At 44.4% G+C, this 21163-nt stretch overlaps 3 protein-coding genes across 4 annotated transcripts; 2 read left to right on the top strand and 1 right to left on the bottom strand.

The window, feature by feature from the left end:
• The first annotated feature begins 2043 nt into the window (after positions 1–2043).
• LOC117592124 lies at positions 2044–10194 on the top strand. The gene is made up of 3 exons (XM_034285672.1): positions 2044–2279; positions 3004–3425; positions 9771–10194. The coding sequence occupies exon 3, from the start codon at positions 9849–9851 to the stop codon at positions 9996–9998; it is 150 nt and encodes a 49-aa protein (XP_034141563.1). The 5' UTR covers positions 2044–2279; positions 3004–3425; positions 9771–9848; the 3' UTR covers positions 9999–10194.
• On the bottom strand, positions 7392–8456 carry LOC117592092 (purine nucleoside phosphorylase 1). The gene has a single exon (XM_034285611.1). The coding sequence runs from the start codon at positions 8416–8418 to the stop codon at positions 7450–7452; it is 969 nt and encodes a 322-aa protein (XP_034141502.1). The 5' UTR covers positions 8419–8456; the 3' UTR covers positions 7392–7449.
• Positions 10031–20997, top strand: LOC117592043 (sestrin homolog). 2 transcript variants are annotated; one of them, XM_034285531.1, is made up of 8 exons: positions 10031–10485; positions 16606–16773; positions 19044–19226; positions 19293–19758; positions 19820–20141; positions 20217–20400; positions 20462–20572; positions 20638–20997. In XM_034285531.1, exons 1-8 carry the CDS (start codon positions 10435–10437, stop codon positions 20722–20724), a joined length of 1572 nt encoding a protein of 523 aa, XP_034141422.1. In that variant the 5' UTR covers positions 10031–10434; the 3' UTR covers positions 20725–20997. The 2 variants fall into 2 exon arrangements, with proteins under 2 accessions (XP_034141422.1, XP_034141430.1); XM_034285539.1 differs by having other exon boundaries at positions 10032–10499; positions 16609–16773.
• Positions 20998–21163: the final 166 nt, after the last annotated feature.

The raw sequence follows: 21163 nt of genomic DNA, 5'->3' as shown, positions 1-21163 counted from the left end.
ATGACAGAACCGTACTCCGGGTAAAAACTATTCAGGCAGCACAGCCAAGGCATTTCAAAGAAATCCTCCGCCATGCTGCACCGGAGATTTATAATAAAAAAACATGGAAAATATATTTGTAACTTGTTGCATACAGAGATTTATATTTTCCAGAATTTTTGCATTGTCCGACATTTATTATGTTCAGCTGGAACCTCCTCTGATGCCATCTATCAGAATAATGAAACCTTTCGCTCGAATAAAATATATTTTTTGTATTTATTTAAGTAGAATTTCATTGCATGTCGATTCAGCCATTGCATTGAATGCCCACAGGGTTTAAAAGTTAGCTGTCGCTGGCCAAAGGAAGAGCTTTCCACACTTAGAGTAATATTCATAGATATGCATGTATGTAGGTACATATAAATGTAATATGTATGTATACATTTTTCAGACACAATCATCTTGATGTTTGTCGTCTCCACTTCGTGGGTCAATTGAGTCTAATGTTAGTTATCGCTGTATGAACTATAGAACTAAATCGGTCATTTCTTATCAGTAGCACCGTTTGCCATTGTATGTGTGTGTGTGAGAGTGGTTCTGCAGATAGCGAACGAGGAGGCAGCCTCAGAACAGACTGAAAGCCACGAATATACGAGAATTCTTTGGTATGAGTGAGAAAATTGTTTATTAATCAATAATAATCTATATATGTACATATATAAAACATATATATGTATGCATCTGTTATCATGTCCGTTGGGTTGGTCTACTGATAAGAGCAAGCTATTAAATGCAAATCTCACAGCTTCGCCCCATACTAACTAGTTCCTCAACAGAACTTTGCACTTAAATGGTTTTTATGCTTATTCATTCCTTTGCCATTTAATTCTTTCTTTCACGAAAAGTGTCTAGAGGGAACGGAGGGATTTGGAACACAGGCTCAACGCCTTGCCTTATCCATCCCATTTCCACACACTCGCGATCTATCGCCGTTGCCCGTTGTGCCGTTATTTGGTTTGGTTTGCTTTGACTGGACTTTTCTTTGAGCGCCGCACCTCATGCATCAGTTGCTTTGTCGGTGACGCCTATTTTCATATGATGGCTGGCCCCCTTTCCTAGCGCTGGGATGGGGCAAACAAACTGTTGATAATTGAGAAGACGGCACACAACACTTTCGCATAGGCCCCTTTGTTTGTGTTCGTTGGACCAGATGACGGCTGGGTGGGTGTCAAGGGGTTCTCTTTGGCCATTTAAGAGTTCAATCATATAAAGCGTTGTCGTTGTCGCGCCGTTGTCAATTTTATATTTATTGTTGTTGCTGCCGCTGCCGCTGCAGCTGCTGTTATTGTTGCCCCACACACCCCGCTCAATACATTGTTTGTGCTTTTTACATGTGCACTTCACACATGTGTCCATACATGCATACATACACATGCATATGTGTACAACAGAAAAAAACAACTGTAAACTTGGGCTAGGTTGTCTGCCGAATAGGCTTCTAGCATATGAGCGCAGACAAAAAGCTGCCATTATATGTTTGCTAAGCGTAAACAGTCTAGCGCACTCCCAGGTTCTTCGTTTAGTGTAGGGTACAAATGCAGGTAGCAGCTAGTTGAGCCCAAGGTGTTTTCATGTGAGGTGACGGACAACCTTCCATGCTACAGCAAAAACTCTTTCAACATCAACTGAGCTTGAGTTCCGCTTGAGCGCCTCGGAATATTCGTCACCCTGTAAATGCACACCATGCTCATTGGCTCTCCCACTCTTCTGACATTCGTTGCTCCGACATTAACAGCTCTGACTGTCGCCTGTTGCTGCTCCACTCTCACTTCCCTTCCCTCCCTTCGTCTATTCGTAAGAAGATTATTGCATGCAAGAGTGTATGTGTGTTTGCATGCTCTTCGTGCTTCGTATGCGCAAGCTATAACTATTCGGGGTGGCTGAATAAATTCAGAGCTCATGTGTAACGCTTAGGCACCAAGAGAACGGACCGGATGGCCCTACCTTTGTTTAGTCGTACCCTGGCACTACGAGACAGCTTTTGTCCGAGTGAAAACGACTCTGTTTTCATTTCTGTTTTCGACTTGCCGCGTAACGGTTTTGTCATCGCTCGCGAGTAACCGCACACACAGCGAGGCTCGCACGCAACAACAGCAGCAGCAGCCCGCACCCACTCTTCACACCTTTTCTGGAAGACTCAAGTCTAGACTAAGCTTAGCTTACAAGAGAGTGTTCCGAAACAGGACAACGGTTTTTCCTTTTTTTAGTTTGTTTGATTTGTTCGTTTAGTTAATCTGGTAATTGCCCCAAATATCCTTACGCTACGTTTAAGTGTGTGAGTGTGCTCTCGGTGCGGAAATTGGTGATGTGTTGTTGTTCTTCTGTTCAGAATTAGTCAAATTTTGAAAGAAACAAGAAAAAGAGCGCGCGCTCAAGATAATAAGCCGAAAAAAACAGAGAATCATTGTTATTGCATGGAAAATTACTAAAGAAATCAACAACAAGCCAAACCGAAACACAAAAAAAGAGAATATAAAAGAGCAGAAACAGAGAAACAACAATAACAAGAGGAAAGCATAAATAAGACAGACTGTGGGCCCCACAGACGACGAGCCGCATAAACAAATTAAGTGATGCTCCGCCCTGCGCCTCTGCCCCTGCCACTGCCCCTGCCCCTGTCGTTCCCCTTGCTACACGAGCTCTTTTTCGAATTTAAATTTAAATTTAAACTATTATTGTTATCGGTGCGGTGCCTGCCTGCCTGCCTTCTCTCTTGATTTCTATTTGTTTCGCGCCAAATGCAATCGAATCTTACATAATTAATATGGTCAAATCCAAAAACTATTCCTAAATGTATGGGCCGAGCGCATATCATTTCACACCCGCGCAACTTTGCCCCGTTTTTCTAGTTCTTGTTGTTTCCATTTCGAAACTGTTTTCGAGATTTCCAAAATAAAACTATTTGTATAAAGAGATATCTATAGATTTCTGATTAACGCATTTTTATAATTTATTCCACAGTGTTTCTTCCCTCGTTCGTATTCTGTTCTGCGGCTGTGAAAGACATACTGCAATTAGTTACTCTCTTCTGTTCTCCACCCATCGCGCCCACAACCAACTGTATTTGAGTGTGTGTCTGTGTTGTTATCATCGAAACACACATTTAACTCGTAAATAAATCAACGCGCGTGTGTGTGTGTATGTGTGTCGCTTTATCAGAGAAGCCAAAGCAGGCAAGCGCACATAGAGACAAAGCAACAGAGAACGAGCCGCGCGACTCGATAAAGCAAAGTCAAGAAGCAGCAAAGTAACGGAGGTCGTCATTCGATTCCCCTGCACTTTTGCCAATTAACCTGCATTGAGAGCGCCACAGAGCAGCGCAGCGCTAATCAGCGAATCAATCAAATGAAGCAAAATATCCGTTTTACCGTCGCTCTCTATGGGTAAGTTTCCAATGATGATGAAAATGAAATTTCAAATTACATGCGTCTCTCTTGAAAACTAGTTTAAGATTTTCTCTCTTTTCTGCGAACAACAAACTGCAATCGGGGTGCCGTATTGCTGGCGCTCGCCAGAGGCAGCATTTACAAAGGCTCACACACACACATATGTAGGCTTTCTGGGCAAGCAGTTCACATGCACAAGTCCAGAATCCCAGGCAGCTTTGGTCTTTTCGGTGCCTTAGGAAATGGAAATGCGAACGGATTGGGAATCTGCCAGTTTCAAATGAAACCACTAAACTGCTTACCTTGTACAGAACCCGCAGCAGAAATCATAAATCCAAAAATACACAAACAGAGCAGTAGGAGAAGAGTCTGTGCCCAGTTGGAAGTCAAAAGGTCACTTGATTTGCGGTTTGAGTGATTGAAGTCAAGCATAATTAGTTTTTGGCCAGAAAGAAAAGGCTGTCGTTTCCTTTCATCACAGCCACAGGCGGCAGCATACAAAACACACAATTCTGAGCTGAGGAAATTGGCACATGACCTGACCTACCGCAAGAAAATCTAAATTAGGCACGTTTTGTGCGTTCTCTTTTGCTCACGCTCGCCCGCCCCTTCTCCCCACTCTCTTATGCTTTGGCACCTTGTTATACACATGTTTGTGTGTGCATATGTATGAGAATTTTGTCGAAACATTTCTTAACGTTTGTTGTTTGTGTATGCACACCATCTTTCCATCTTTCCATTGTTTCATTCTTCTTTGTGCTCTCAACATTTTCATTATACAAAACACACACAAACACACACTTAACTTCAACTCAATTCTTTTTGCTTCTTTATGGCAGAATACGCGAGAATTTCAAGTTTGCTTTTGGCTGTAGTGCATCTGTCAGCACAAAGTCTGTAAATGGCGGCAATAATTACATAATTTCGCTATCATTTTGTTGATTTAAGCCGGGGGAGAACTCTATTACATTTGTTATAATTGGAAATGAAATATGCAGAGTGTAAAAGCAAACACTAGAAGTGATTGTAATTAAATTGTTCAGAATTAAAATTGCATTTTAATCCGATGGTTGAACATTTTTTGTGTGAGATAAAGCACGAAAATAAAAATAAATTTGAAGGGTTTGGGCAACTGATGAACTGCTTGCTGTTTGGGTTGCGGTTGCTATGCCGACTCGCACTCACTCAGCGCTCACTCAATCACTCATTGATTTGCACACTAATACACACACACACACACACACACACACACACTCACTGCACTGCACTCTCCACGAAGCGAACAACTGTTGCTTGAGAACGGGCAAACGAACAGAGAACGGACTGAACTGCTTGCTTGCCGCTGTGGTTTCATTCCATTTGCTGCTGTTGCCAGGCGCATTGTAACAGTTATGTCGGTTATGTCTGTGTGCGTGTGTGTTTTCGGGCAGGCACTAGAACCTATGCTTGAAGTTCGAGTGATTGAAATTGAATGTTGCAATCAATTTTAAGCAGCTTTTCGTGTGGCATCTCCCTCCAGTTGTCAGTTGGAAGGGTCAGTTGGGTGTGGAATTTGAGCTCTTAAAGAAAACACATCCATTCCTGCTCACATTCCATTCAATTCCACCAACGAAATGTAATTGTCATTGAGTATGCGACCTGTCCGACCGACCAGAGTCGTATATCAAAACAGGCCCGCTTGTCGGCGCTTGTGCAATGTATTAGTTAAGCAAATAGCAACAATTGCCAGCTACAAAACAACAGCAGCAGCAGCGGCAGCTACAACTATTATTTGATGTACCTACAATTACAGTCGTCACTTCTATGGCCGCAAAAACGAGGTGACTGAACTGCAGCTGCAACTGCAAGTGCAACAGTGTAGCTAGCGAGGCAGACAGCCTGCAAAATGTAGTTATTTTGTAGCAATTTTCCACTACAATGTATCGAGTGGGTATCTACAATATCTATTGATTGTGGAGTGGGATTCACACAAGTTTCATCTTGAAAAACTAAAACTGCCAAAGGAGCGGAGAAATGCTTCTCAATGCTCCAGCAAACATAATCCAATAAACTTCCATTACAGCGAGAGACAGAGAGAGGGCGTCTCATATTCGTTTTGCTCTGATTTTGCTCTGGATTCATTTGATCGGAAAGTTCTCATAACTAAATGAGTAGTGGGTAAGGTGGACAAGAGGGTAAGAAGATTATTTTGGGGTCCTTCGTTTTGCTACAAGAAAACTTTTGAAAGTTTGCTTTTAATTATAGAACATTCACTCAACTGCACTGCACTGCTTTATGGCTTTGACACTGGGACTGCTTGCCCGGATTGTTATTGTTTGAAGTTCATGGAGAGCAACCCTGAATGTGATTTAATTAGCAGATGAAAATGCCAGTGAAAAGTGTTTTGTGTGGTCAAAAATAATTGTGGAAACGAAACCCAAATCTAATCTAATAAACTTAGTTTATGATCCCAAAATGATGTAATGTTATAGAACAAATTGTAAGCCACCAAATGCTGCACTGTTTTTCAACGCTGAATCATTTTAGATTTGATTTTTCATTTGCATTTCATTTCGTTGTTGTGCTTATCAGAGAAGCGTCATAAAACAACGCCAATGGACAACTTTTTATAGATTAAATATTGCTGCCTTAAGCATTTGTTTTGTGATCAAAAGCAACAGAGGTTTTCCCCTTTGAGCTTCACTCTTTCAGGGCAGTCTTCCCACCCATTTGCACTACAAAGCTCTCAAGTTACAGCACGAAAAATAATACGTAAATATTCAACAGCAGCAACAGAAAGTATAGCTAGAAATGTGTCAAGTTGATTGGATAATTGCCTCAGGCCCAAGAAGTATTCAATATTTTAGTTGGAATATATAGTTAGTGGAAGCATTTTAAAGAGCCAAATGCCAAAAAGCACAGACTTATGGCTGCTTTCATCTGTATCTACGTGATAGCTATCTGTATCTGGCAATCAGCTGCTGTGGCAGTTGCATTTCAATCGCTGCCACTCTGTTATTCACGCACAAATGCCTCGAATGCTTTTGATAAAAATAAAATTAAATGCAATGCCACAGTGCACTGAACTGCAACCAAAAAAAAAAGCAAAACAAAAAGAGTGCTGCCGGCGGGCAGATGCACACAATCAGCAATCTGCGGATAGATACTCTCTCATCTCGTGTAATTACTCGCGGATAATTTCAATAATCATATTTTCTCGTGTGGTTCATTGAACTTGACGCATCTGAAATGTGAAATGCCAAATAAATCACACGAGGAAAGCGAGAAAAACAAATTGCCATAAATAAAATAAAATAAAATAAAATAAAATGCGCATTTCCCCCTGACACTCTTCCTATACATAGGTAGATATATAAGTCTGTTTTTGCATTGTATATTTAAACAATCAGCGTCGAGTGTGTGTTGGCTAATGATTCGGCATCGTCTCTGGCTCCCTCCTGCGCCTTAAACAGAGGGGGATACAGTGATCAAATTAGTAACAATGTGACACACAAAGGAGGCAGAATGAGCCAGAATGAGGCACTCGTAATCGTACTCTTAACACAATAAAAAACGTTGCAAAAATGGGCCAAACTATAGGGTGGAACTTTACAGGGAGGTGGTACGCCAGCTGGAGGGTAGCTCTTTTTGTCCGTGCTTTCAGCCAGAACTCCTTCAGGTGGTTGTAGCCTTGGAAATCACATCAGATTTGTCGTTGGATTACTACTGGACTATCTTTAGTACGCAGCTCTTCTCGTACATAAAATTGTAGCTAAAAGCCGAGTGCTGCTGCTGCTGTTTGACAGTTTTATCGCTGGCCATTTGGGCCATTGGGGACAGCTTGACACCGGGCACACTCTGCACACTCTACACACACCCACCAGCCCCTGCAGCACCCCTTGAGAACCCCTTTTTGAGGCAACAGCTGCACCTGTCGCTGCTTCCGCGTTGAGAGCTTTTTCTTGGCAACAGTTTGTTGCGTTGTTGCAAGCAAAAACAAAACCCAAAAGGAATCTATTTCTGGCGCAAATGGAAAAGAATCTCAGAGATCTTCGTTCTGTATAGAGTAGATGAGGCGGGCGATGAGATCGCTGCAGACCTGCACGCTTTGCATGGACCCGGCCAGCGCCTCCGTCTGCGTCTCCTCCTCGTTGGCGGGCAGCGTGATGATGCCCAGGGCGAAGATCTTCAGGCCGCAGTGATGGGCCACAATCACCTCGTGCACGAGGGACATGCCCACAGCATCGACGCCCAAGCGCAGCAGCAGCTGCCCCTCGGCATTGGTCTTGAAGGGGGGGCCGCACAGGCAGGCAAAGACGCCCGTCTGCAGGATGTCCTCGAGGCCCAAGGAGCGGCCAATCTCCAGGCTCTTGTCCAGCAGTCGCCTGTCGTAGGCGTGGGTCATGGCCAACTTGCGTACGCCAAAGCGCGGATCGTGTGCACCCGTCAGCGGTGTCCTGTCCAGCATGCCCAACATGTTGATGTGATCCTTGATGAGCACAATGTCGCCGACGGCATACTGCGGATTGACTGCCGCCGCGGCACATGTCAGGAGAATGTGCTGCACGCCGCACATTTTCATCACGCGCACCGGCAGCACGCTGCTGGCCAGCTGGTGGCCCTCGTACGTGTGAAAGCGATCCTGCATGGCCAACACAGTGGCGCCCATCACGGTGCCCACGATCATTTGATTGCAGTGCCCCTCGAGAGATGAGACTGGGAAGTGCGGTATGTCCTCGAAGGGTATGAGCAGCGGCTGCTCAATTAGGTCGATGAGCTGCCGCAGAAACTGGCCGCAGATCAGCCCAATCGTGGGTCGCATGTGGCACACGCTCCTGATGTGCTGCGCCATTCGCTCAATCTCTGAGTACGCATACAGCTGAGCCTCTGGCGTGCAAATCACTGCCTTGGGTCTCCGCTTGGCCTCCTCCTCAGCCAATCGCTGCTGCCTGCGCGCCTGCAGTCGCCGGGCAATGGGCGACCTCCCCGAACAGCAGTCGGGACTGCACATGGCTGGCTGTACTTTAATTTGTTTGTAGTTTCAGTCGGAAATAAATACTCACACATGTGAGCGTAGGGGCAGGGCTGGCTCGATGTGGCAGCACAGAATGGTTGCCTCGTGCATGTCCTTCTGCCACGTCCTCCAATGAAAGGTCCGCGCGCCATGACGTCTGTTCCTACTGCATGTTTGGTTGGGTGTCTAGTTGCAGTTTTCTTTGAAATCATTTCACAATTCTGTCCGCGGCTTTTGTGTGCGCATTTTTTCGGTTGCCCCAAACAACCTTTGTCCATGCTGCACGGACAGGGGGACAGGGGGACAGTGGGACACTGGGGCGCTGCCGTGGAAGTTGCAAAACAAAAGGCAAAAGCCAAAGAGCAGTGCGAGAAATTGAATTGAATTCCAGTGTTTGGGTGCGTATACGTGATGTTAATAATCATACGCAAAGGATAACAATCGACAGGGAATTATGGCAGCAGGCAGAGCAGCAGATGGAGCACCAAATGTGACTTTGTGGCATGTTTAATTCTGCCTAAATAATGAACAATTCATATTTATTTGAGCCACTTGCCAAAGCCAAAGCGGAGTCAAATATAGCTTAAACAATAGCTAAAATAATAGTGGAAAAAGCAGTGTAGCAGCCGCCTGGAGGTCATGAAAGTTTCCCATTTAATTGGTAATCCGATCACGAAGTGTTTGTCTGCCGCATAAATAGATTCTCCTTCTGCTCCTCCACAACAATCGCTGAAGCACTCACATTATTCACGTATTATTCACAAACATTCACGCAATATTCGGCCTGGCAATGGCAATGCTTTGCTTTGCTTTTTGATTATAATTTCAAGAGGGAAAACTGTGTTGTGTCATTTGAGTGCGCAAAGAAATGCGCTGCCCCGTTTGATGACAATGTGGATGGCAGTGGCAAACCGCAGCAGGAACATCCAATCCAGACAGCGGGAAACTCTATCAGCTGCCACACCCCAGCCGCAGTTGCAGCCACGCAAAACGCTCTTGTGTCTGCCTCAGCCTGTTCACCGCTTGTTTGCTTTCCACTTGGCGTCTGCATGCCAAAAATATGTCTGAATATTTACACACGGCGTTCATTTCTGGTTCATATATTTTTTGCGACTGTTTGTTACCTCGCCCCCAGGCAGGGTGGGGTCGGGCCTTGTTTTGGAATGTTTGTTTGTGAATATTTTGACTGGCATTTGAATGCTAATTGCCAGCTTGGCGGCAAAAGTTGGCCAAAAACTACTTGCCAACTTGTTGCTGTGGGAATAACGATATTTAATAATGATTCCGTGGCACATTGCTAGTTGCTTTGATTAATGCTAATACAAGTCGTTTCTCCCTCTCCATTTTAGTTGCTGAGTAAAAGGCTCGCCCCAGTGCTCACACAGAGGGAACTCGCGGGAAACAGCTTCCTCCACAAAAGTCAACAAATGAAAACCAATAAAAACAATATAGAAAACAGCAAGCGCTTGAGTGTGAACAATCGTCTCAGGAAACGGGAGAATCAAAGCATTTTGCGTATACAAAGCTACACGTACAAGTGTCTGAATCATAATCCGAGCACCGAGGCACTCACTTGACCAGAGACGAAAGCCAGCAGCCAGCGGCCAGCACATTGATTCGTGTGTGTCGCAAGACTTTGCCAGTTGCAGTTGCAGTGTGGCTTCAAAATCAAACTAAAGAGAGAGAGAGAGAGAGAGATAGCGAGACCCTGAAAACTGAAACTGAATCTAAAGTGCAGCCAGCAAGCAAAGCAAGCAACAAAAAACTCTAAGCTCAAAGCTGGTTTGACTCGATTCGACGGACGAGCCTCCTCCGAGCTCCGACTTGCTGCTCCACTTTCTGCGGCTCTGTCGACTCTGTCGCTGACTTTGGCTCTGACTCTGGCCCCGCAGCCGATAAAGGCAATAAACAAAAGACAACAAACAGCCCACAGACGTACGAATCGAGAGAGTTGCTATCGCTTTTGCCTGCAAACTGGTTACAGGCCTGCCAGCAGCTTCAAGTTGCAACCTGATGGACTACGCTGTGGATTTTTACGCGGATATGGGACAAATCGCACGAGATGTAAGTACACAGCAAAGCAGCTGCAAATATACATAAAATAAGAGCCTAAATGTAATAATTGTTTGCGTATTTGTTGCCTTCATCGAAGGGAAGAGCACAGGGATTTAACACCTTAAGCATAGTTTACGGCACTTTTTGCCTGATGGGAGCAGCTTCAATGCTGATATGGAAACAATGTTTGAAGGAAATTCAATATCTTTTGGTGGCTGCACAGATTTGCCTGCAGCTGCACAATTGCAAGGATTGCTTCCTGCTGTTGCCAGGACAACAGGCAAAATGCAGGCACACAAAGGGCAGACAGAAAGGGCAATGCCACAATGCCGCCTGAAATATAATAAAATAATTATGCCCAGAGACAGTTGCAACAGGAGCAGCAGCAGCAGCAGCAGCAGCAGCTTGGTTGGCGCATTCAGTGTATAATTTTCTACTAGTTCTCGAATGGAAATCATTTTCAAAAGCAGCTTAAGGGCAGGAGCTACTCGTATCATGCCTGACTTCTGTTGCTGCAGGGCTACAGACACAATTAGTGACTTTTTAATGCACATAAAAATGTATGAAATAACAAATAAATGAAGGCGGATGCGTGGGAGCCCATGTTCATTTATGTAAACCATAAAAAAAGGTGAAAACTAAGAAGGAAAAACCACGTGGCACGCAGCAGCAACCAGAGGGAGACTCAACTTTTGGGTCATGGAATGTTTTGGCTTGCTGCTGCGGAGCGAAAAGAGTTGTACATTCGTACATAAAGACACATGTTGGCTTGTGGCACTGCTTTACTTAATTAGCAGCATAGCAACAAAAAACATTAAAACCAAAAGCCAGCAGGTTGCCGGGTGCTAAAGCTCTCGCCCCCCGATAAGCAACACCCAGGCCAAGACCCTCCGGCCGTCTGTCTGTCTGTCATGGAATAGTTTCCACAAAGATAACACACAACAACAAAAAGAGAACTTAAACAGCAACAATAACAAAATATTTTGCTTTGTTTCGCGCTCATAATAAAATATAAAATAAAACAAAACAAAATGCTGCAAAAAATATCTTTCTGGGTCATCTAATCAGAAGCGAAATGTAAGCAAATGTTTTGAGCAAATTGCGACTTGGATTTAATTGAAATTGAGAGCAGCCAAGAGACTATCTCTAGTACATAAGAAATATGTAAATATGTGTACATAAATGCACATGCATGTACATACATATTCGTGTGTAATCTATGTAAGTTTTGGGCCAAAAGTTCTGCCTGGGATCAGCGTCTTTCATCTGTTTGCACAGGGGAAATGCACTCCAAGAAAATAAAATCATAAAAACAATAAATAATTGCACTTGCCAGCCAGAGCCCGAGGGATCAGCCCAGGCAGCTGGCCAAGAAAAAGAGAGAAAAGAATTTTATTTACGCAATAAATATAAATTGTATAAAAATACATTACCAGCGGGGCGTGGCAGGGGGTGGGGTTGTTGTTTGACTACTTGGGACAGCGTCAGGCCGACAGTCCGACAGTCCGACAGTCAGTCATTGTGGCATGGGAGCAGTATCAAAATAAACAGATGTGATGTGACCCGACCCGCCGCCATCTGGCAAGTGTCCAAAAAGGCTTTCGGCAATGAGTGAATGACTGACTGAAGGAGCTACAGCAAAACTGTAGCAATGTGGCACTGATTGAAGCAGTGTAGCAACTGTTGAGTGATTGACTGACTGAATTACGCTTGGAATGCATAATTGTGGCACTGATTGAATGAGTGATTGAGCCGAATGCAATGAAATTTAGCAGAAGAAATTCTTAGCCGAAAGCCGGAAGTGGAAGAGATTTTTGTGCATAGCATTTGTGTTACGAATCAAATGAATACAATGTCTTACGCCTGTCTCTTGTTATTCATGCCAAATGAGTAACTTAATTTAGCACACATTTGGGACGTGTTTTTCCTGCGCAGGATTTAGTTCATAAATTAAACGAAACAAGTGGAAAGCAGCAGAAAATATATATAAATATCTATGCACATTTGTGTGTAGTTCTGTTGATAGTTCGTTGACCGGGCTATACATAGAATTTGTCAGATCGTTTGCCAGTTTTCCAGCCATTTGCATTGTCCGCAAAAAGACACAGAGAGAGAGAGAGAGAGAGGCAGAGACAGGCCTATCAGTGTGCGGTTATCAGTGGAGAGACAGACAGTACGCTGTAAGTGCTACAAAGCGACTTGCCGACACTTGATATTGCACAGACAAACAATATCCTACAGCAGATGCTTTGGTATCAGCAGACAAAGTGTCGCACTGAGTGGCAGGCAGACAACTTGAAGTTTGGATAGAGCCCCAGACAGCACAGCTAATATTGAGGCTGGCCAATGTATTGTTGTCCGTGGAGGCAGCAGCTTGCATTTATTAAATGCCGCTTAAAAGTGTTGTAGACAGCGGCTGGAATAAAGCTCAAATATTGGCATTTTCCTGCAGCATTCCCCAGCGCGTGGAAATTGAGAAACTTTAAGGTAAAAGCTGGCAAGAAAAATCCAAGCGGAATTTGATATATTTTTACCCCGAAGAGGATGCAATTTCCCTCCACAATGGCCTGTCCTGCAAGCAAATAATAATGGACTGTTGGGCACGGCGGGAGCTCTGGGAGTTGGTCTGCGTCTGCGTCTGGTTCTGGTTCTGGTTCTGCTTTTGGCCATAAAATGTCAATCAATAAATGTGAAAACAAGACAAAATATTTGCATACAGTTGTTTGTTCTATTTATTTGTGTATTTTATTAAAAGAGAATTTAAATCATAATTATTGAACAGCCAAACAATCAGTAATCATTTTTTGTTGCTGTAATTGTAATTGTATATTCTGCTCAGTGCATTGCATATGTAAATAGTTTTGTGTGCTCTTGCCTATGGGGAAAATAGTTTATCACGTCTAGACATGTCTTTATTATTATCTACACATACTCGTAGAGAGACACAGACACAGACACAGACACAGGAACAGGGCTCAGGGCTCAGGCAGGCACTGGAACTATCGCAGACTCAGGCAGGGCACACGTTTGCGCAATTATTATTAGTGTGGCTGCGCCAGTGTGGCTGTAGTCAGTGTGACCATACTTTGCGCCTATTTACAGAAGAGCAGAATAAAAGCAGACTGCTTGCGTATGGGGCTCAATCTCTCCATTGATTGGACTTAAATGGAGCCTGTTTTTGTCTTATAATTATTATTTGTACCTTTCCTGCTTCCGAGCTGCTCTGGTTTTGCTTTTATTCACATAATTCGTGCAAATTAGTGTTAGTGTATTCCCCGCTTCGTTCTGCACTGTACCTATTTTTTCGCATTTACTTTCTTGTGTGTGCGTGCGTGTGTATGTGTTGTTTTGTTTTGTTCGCGTCGCCGTCGCCGTCGCCGTCGTCGTTGTTATTGTTTTTCCGTGTGCACTTCTACAACACCTGACGTTTTTTCCACTTTACTTGTTTACCTACTTATTGGGGTTTGTGGCGTTGCCCCCCCCTCCCCTTTCGCACCACACCTCCCTCCTAGCATCGCTATCTTCATCATCGCCCCTCCCCACCATATTTATTATAAGTCTATCTCTCTGTTTGGCTATCTATCCCTGTCGCTGTCTCTGTTCCACTCACATTCTCTCTCTCTCTTTTGTTGTCTTCTTTTTTTCTATCCATGGCATTCTACCATTTATGCTAATTTATTTGCCTGTTTACCAGCTTTTGTTTTAATCTGTTTGTGGGCCGTGTGTGTTGACACTCTGTTTGAATACAACGTAAGTATGTGTGTTCGAGTGTGTGTGTGTGTGTGTGTGTGACTGCTAGTGTGGATGGATGGATGGTTTGGCTGGAAAACAATGATACATATTTCAGAGCTAAATTACACCGCACAAATATATTGTTGTTATTTTTCGCCATGCTCGGCTCGGCGCGCCACTACCGCTGCCTCTGTCTCTGTCGCTGCTCTGCCTCTGCTTTGATCTGTCTCTGATCTGCTCTGCTCTGACTCTGCTTTGCTTTGCTACTGCACTGCTTTTCCACTGCTTTACCTCTGCTCTGCCACCGCTTTGTCTCTGTTCTCCTCTACTTTGTTGTTAATTATGTTAATTTATTAATTTGTCTTGGTTTTTGCTGCGCTGAACCACGCCTTTGTCTCGCTTTGTTTGCCCCTTGCCCACGCAAAACAGAGGAAATCAAAATAGGCTCTAAGACAATTAATAGCCAGCAATTAAAAAGCGTAAAAGCTTTCCGGCAGGGAAAGAGATTGCTCCGTAACGTGTTCCACGAACTTGCATGAAGTTTGGGCGCTCTAAGCTGGCAAATTATCTCGTTTTTGTATCCAACAAATCAGCTGCAGGCTTGCCACTATCTGCATTTGATTTCCACGAATCGATTTGTGGCAGTTTCAGGCACTTCTGGCTCAAGTTAGCCAATTAATTGGTGCATTAATTATGCCGCATTATCTCAGCATTATTTATACCTTATGCAATTGTTGTTTCAATTCTAAAGATGCTGATGGGTCGTAATGGCATTAATTAGATTTTATGTGCGTGGTTTTGTGGGGTAAAAGCAAAGGATTAATGCACAAATATCACGTATGCGCACAGAGTTGCGTGTTAATGTTCGAAGCTGATGTGCATAAATACATATTTATTTACATGTACATACACTGCATGTATCTATGTCCGTTAGCTACAAAGCTGTGCCCATTGCCCATTATTAAACTTGGCTTGAGCCCCTGTCCCTGGTTTTGCCCCTGCCCCTGTGCGAACGGGTCTGGCGCTGGCACTGGGTCGTGTGTGTATGCCAGAGACGAAACTAGTTTGATTTTCCAAACGGGTTTCTCTTCCCCCACCAGCCCCAGCCCCAGCCCCTTGCTATGCCTTCAGTGTTTGTGTCTGTGTGTTTGCGTGGGTGTGTGTGTGTGTGTGTTTTGGGTTCATAATTTCCATGGCAGAACTTTTGCTCGTGAACTAACCAGCCAGCCAGTGCAGTCAACAAGTGCAATCAAAAGTTGTATATTATTAAATCATTTTCAAGTGCAATTAGCGCAGCTACACCTCTGAGTCTCGAGCTCTAAACTGAATTTAAAACGAATTTAAACTAATTTTTAACCAATTTGTTGTTCATTTGCACACCTTAGATCACAATTTGTGGCTACATAATTGAAGTATATTTGGGGCTCTTCCAAGTGATTCACTCTGGCCAGTGGCTGTCGAGTGGGTGGCGTGGGCGGTGGCTGTCTCTAAGGTTAACACTAAACTTGTTTATGCAAATATATCGAAGCTAATGAACCACTTTTGGTGGCAACAACTAATCAACTCGAATGGTTAAGTAACTTATATGATGTACATGATGATACATAACTTTGTCGCCTATTTTATGGTCACAGAGAGAGCGAGAGAGATTGTGCGCTATCAAGAAAATGAAAATAGAAATAGAAATACTCTCTTGATGGCTGGAGTCATTGAACGTTTAATAACAACGACCCAGTTTGTGGCCAACAACAACTGCAATCGGCAGCGCCAGTTGATTAAATTATGAAAGAATGGCCAACAGGAAGGAGCGTGTTGCGTGCTCTTCGTGCGATAATTATAGCAAACTGTTGGCAATTCGATTTGGAAGACTTTTGTCTTGCTGCCTTTAGCCTTGCACTTTTGCCGTGCAACTGTGAAGAAATGCAATAGAAAATGCCTCAACCTTGGAGCCTTTGATAAGCGTAGGAGCTGGAGAGCAGCAGGAGCAAGACAATTGCCATGCCAACGGCAGCATGAATGCTGCAGCCCAATGCAATGATTTGTAATCCTTTGGAGGCTTCCTTTTCATTGAAAGTGCTTCAATTGGCAGCCTGTGGACAATGGCAGCTAGATAAAAATATTGTAGATGCAGCAAGGAGATTTCATTGGAGAGTTTATTAAAATTCCACTGAATTCCCATTCAAATGTTCGTTGTTGTTGGAGGCTTTAAATTAATGAATCCATCAAGGGGGAACAGATCCGAGCACGGAGGACGGAGCACGCAGCTGCCGTGTCTCGAATATCAAATTAGTGAGGCCAAAAATTGTGCAGACAGCAGCCACAAGTCCTGTCTGCGTTGCGCACTTTTCTGTCTAAACTTTTCAACTAATGTTCACATATTTTCTCTGATGATTTCAGTGTGCCACCACAGACTTTGATATGGATGATCTCGATGATTTGGATCAAGTGACGCAGGTGATCGGCTATCATCCACATTTTCACGATCACTTTCTGCGCACCCAGAACTTCATAATGAAGGGCGACGGACCGCTGCCCAATGACTACAGATACTATCTGGCCATAATTGTGAGTAAATACAAATACTGGCTACAAATACATCATTCATGTGTGCCAAAAGTGATTCAATTAACGCCGAAAAACATTGCACACTGCACACTGCACACGGCCATCTGTGGCATCTATAATTGGGTTTGGGCTGCAGCTTTTTCTATTGTTTTGGCAATATCTTGTTATGCCCAGCGGCTCTTGTGGGTTGCACTCCATCGTGGCATTCATCGCACGGACCAGGCTGTGTGTCGGAAACAAAACAACATACATACATATGGGCTTACGTGACTTTCAGGAGCACACTGCCCGCAGCTATCCTTCCCCCTCTCTCTCTCTATTTTGGATATGCAGCAGCAGGAAATTAGTGCACGAGCAAAGGATGTGGATACGGATACGGATACTGCTCGTACTTCTGGTTGAGAGCTGCTGCCTCATCAACAGCCAGTGGGCCACCTAGCATCGAATTATTTGCACAGTTTGCTAACAGGATTGGGCCCTTGGCAACTGTCTGCCAGCAGTAATAAAATATTTATATGGCCACGAACTGCACTGATGGACAAGTTGAATATTGCATGGCCCATCCCAGCCATCGAAATGTTTAGCTTTAGTTTTCAGTTGGCAGCGCACAAAGGACAACGCAATAGATGATTTTTGGGGGCAATGGGGCAAAACAATGAACAAGTTGAGAGTGAGAGATACAAGTAGCAAACATCATAAGTGGAGCATCAAAGGAGGAAAGGAAAATTACGGTTAAAGTCTCTTACCCGTTCAATGAATAATTCTGAATAGCTCAATTTCGTTTTAATTGCATAATTAGCCATCATAATATAATGCACATTGCTGTAATAAATGTGAGAAAAATGTGTAATTAACATGGATTTATGGGGATGCACTCGATTGCAGCATTCCACGGCAAACCAAAGTGAATTCGAGGGCGTTCCAAATGGACTTTGCACCCAGCATTCCACTGTCCCATTCCGCTCTCCCATGCCACTCTCCCATTCCATTCCGCTCTCCCACTCCGCTGCCGCTTGCAATATGGAAAATGAAAAGCAAAATAAATACGCGGAACGCGAGTGTAACAGATTACCGAAAATGCATTAGGCACTTGTTTTTGCTCAACTATTTGGTGGATCCATAAACTGCTTGTTCCTCTGGCAGCCTCCGTGAGCGGTTCTGAACATGGGAGGGAGAGGGAGAGAGATTCCTAATTTATAGTTTTAGCTGTGCGTGTGCCTATAATAATACACATAAATTCGATAAATTATGTATCTATCCCACAAATATGTAAACACAACTGCGTGAATATATCTGCACATATTTGTCATATCGGCGAGGACTCTGGCATTTGGCATTTGGCATTCACTCCTCTGAGCAAATAATAAAGACATTCGTTCAACTCATGTCAGAGACATTGCAAACACAATATGTGTGTGTGTGTGTGTGTGTTTGTTCTACGCATCGTTGCGTCCCCAAGGGAAACGTGTGTGGAGGAACTGGTGCGAATAGCGAGGCGCGCACGCTGAAAATTATTTAAGATTTACGATGCCCTGTCTCGGGGCACTGTGCCATGATTAGGCACAGGCTACTGCTTCACACACAAGGAGACAAGAGGAATACCCCCCAACCCCCTCACAAGAAGAGCAGATCGTAATGAACAACAAGAATAGAGCACAAACAACAGTGGAACGACGGCAGCCCAAGGGGAGTTTGCTTAGAAGGTGACGTCTTTACCACAGCGAAAGAGATTTCGCGAACAAAACAACAACACACGCTTGACTCTCTCTTGAAGCCGAGAGAGCGGGCGGCTCCACGAGAGCGCCAGAAAGGGATAGAGCTAGTGCTATTGGCCCCCTAAAGAGACTCCCTTGTGTTGAAGACGTCACCGTTACAGTTAACTCAGCTTGCGGTGGCCCACGCTCCTCCGCTTTGAGTGTTTGAATATATTTTGTCTCATTTCGGGTCACACACAAAGAAGATTTTAAATATTTTTAGCACATTTAGGTGTTCATCATGATGATGATGTTGATGATGTTGATCTCGCTGCCAGGTCCCGCACTCTGGGAGATCTCTTTTGATTGTGGGTCACTTGGTTTGTTGTTGTTTTTCTATTTTTCTGTTGGTTTAGGTCTGCCTGTCTACTCGTACGAGTGTTTGTGAGGGGGTAAACTGAGGCCAAGGCTATCAAAACAAGTTACGTAATGCGTAGAAAAATGTTACCTGAATCGCAGCTCTGAATAGTTTGCTGATCCTCTGTTTCGCTCTCTCTCTCTTTCTCTTTTTTGCAGGCTGCTGCTCGACATCAGTGTCCGTATTTGGTGAAGCGCTACGAGAAGGAGTTTATCAATCAGGGCGGCAGCAGCGATTGGCTGCGCGGACTGAACCATATACCCGCCAAACTACGTGCCATATACGATATCAATAAAATATTAGCCCATCGCCCCTGGCTGTTGCGCAAGGAGCATATTGAGGTAAGCACCAACCGAAACAAACCAACCGATATGAACTTTGAATGAGTTTTCCTTTTCCCTTTTCAGCTTTTGACAAAGGGCAAAAATAGCTGGTCCCTGTCGGAGGTGGTGCACGCAATGGTCCTGCTATCACATTTCCATTCTTTATCTTCATTTGTGTTCTCCTGCGGCCTCACACAAAAGCTGGATGGCTTGTCTAGTCCGAAATTGAAGAGTGCTCCTGCTGCTCTGGTGGGTGCAACAGCAATAACAGGAGAAGCAGCAGCAGCAGCAGCAGGTGCACCAGTGCCGGTGTCGGTTGTGCGCCAAACCACAACAACTCCCATTCATCAGAAAACAGTTCTGGGTGAGATATCGCTGAACAACGGGAGCAGCGGCGTTGGCGGCACAAAGCCGGATTACAATACCCAAAACGCAGCAAGAAACAATGGAAATGCAGCCACAACAGCACCTGGTGATGGCTCTGCTGCGAATGCGGGTGCTGCTGCTGCTGCTGTTGGGGCAGGGGCAGCGGCTCTCAACGGATATTTGGGTGAGCAATAAGCTGCCGCTGCCATTGAGTTGGTTGTAAACTAATCCGCTTGAATTTGCAGCAACGGCACAGCAGCTGCCACAGCAGCATGGCATCAGTGTGGAGGCTCTGATGGAGCGCATGAAGGTGCTCTCCCAGAACCAGGACGAGTGCAGCGAGGCAGAGCTGAGCAGCCGATTCAAGAATGTCGAAATGCAAACAGCTGAGCTGGCTCCAGCTGTGACGCCAGAGGCAGCAGTGGCACTGCCACCGAACATCTCGCACTACGTGGACGATGCGAACTTTATTTACCAGGACTTTGCGCGTCGCGGTGCAGAGAATGTGAATACGTTTCGCATACAGGATTACTCGTGGGAGGATCACGGCTACTCGCTGGTGGATGGGTAGGCAATCGGATACAAGTTCCTGCTGCAAACTCAGTGCTGACTTTCTGCTCTCTCTCTCTCTCTCTCCCACAGGCTGTACAACGATGTGGGCACCTATTTGGATGCGAAATTTCGCTCGGCCTACAATCTCACGTACTGCACGATGGGCGGCATCAAGAATGTGGACACGTCCAAGTTTCGGCGTGCCATTTGGAATTATATACAGTGCATCTATGGCATACGACACGATGATTACGACTACGGGGAGGTGAATCAGGTAGGATTTTACATTTATCGATTATTTATCGATGCAAACTCATTGGCAAATCCCGTTCCAGCTACTTGTGCGTCCGCTGAAAATGTTTATTAAGACCGCCTGTTGCTTTCCCGAGCGTATTACCACCAAGGATTATGATAGTGTGCTTGTCGAGCTGCAGGACAGTGAAAAGGCAAGTCCATGAGCATAAATCAGGCATAATTTATCAGCCAATTCAAACGATTTCACTCTCCGCAGGTTCATGTTAATCTGATGATAATGGAAGCCCGTAATCAGGCCGAGTTACTCTATGCTCTGCGCGAGATAATGCGCTATATGACTTGATCTCATTAAGTGAATAAAACTCTACATCTACAATATACGTAAACCACACCAACACAAACACACACACAAAACACACACACAAAACACCCACACATGCACAGGCAAACATGAAACATTTTGTTATTTTTGAAAGTGCTACAGAAACGCAGCGAAGGGAAGAGGCAACAGAAGCAGCAACAAGGAACAATGATTTGTGCAATAAAAAATCAAAAATCAAAAATCAATTATACACTCTGCTACATAATACGTATTCCAATATAGAAATCAAAACTGTTTTGCCTGGAGTTCAACTGAATGTGAGATTATATTATGCAACAGTGATCTCTGCACATACTCCCACGAACCATCAACTGATGCAGATAAAAACAAAAACCATAAAGCCAACAACTCAGCATCTCGTTCTGTCTGTCACTGGCTGTCCCGTCTGTCAGGTCTGTCA

The sequence above is a fragment of the Drosophila guanche genome, unplaced genomic scaffold (assembly GCF_900245975.1).
Source record: "Drosophila guanche unplaced genomic scaffold, DGUA_6, whole genome shotgun sequence".
NCBI lineage: Eukaryota > Metazoa > Arthropoda > Insecta > Diptera > Drosophilidae > Drosophila > Drosophila guanche.
This window is presented reverse-complemented; position numbering and strand designations above follow the sequence as displayed.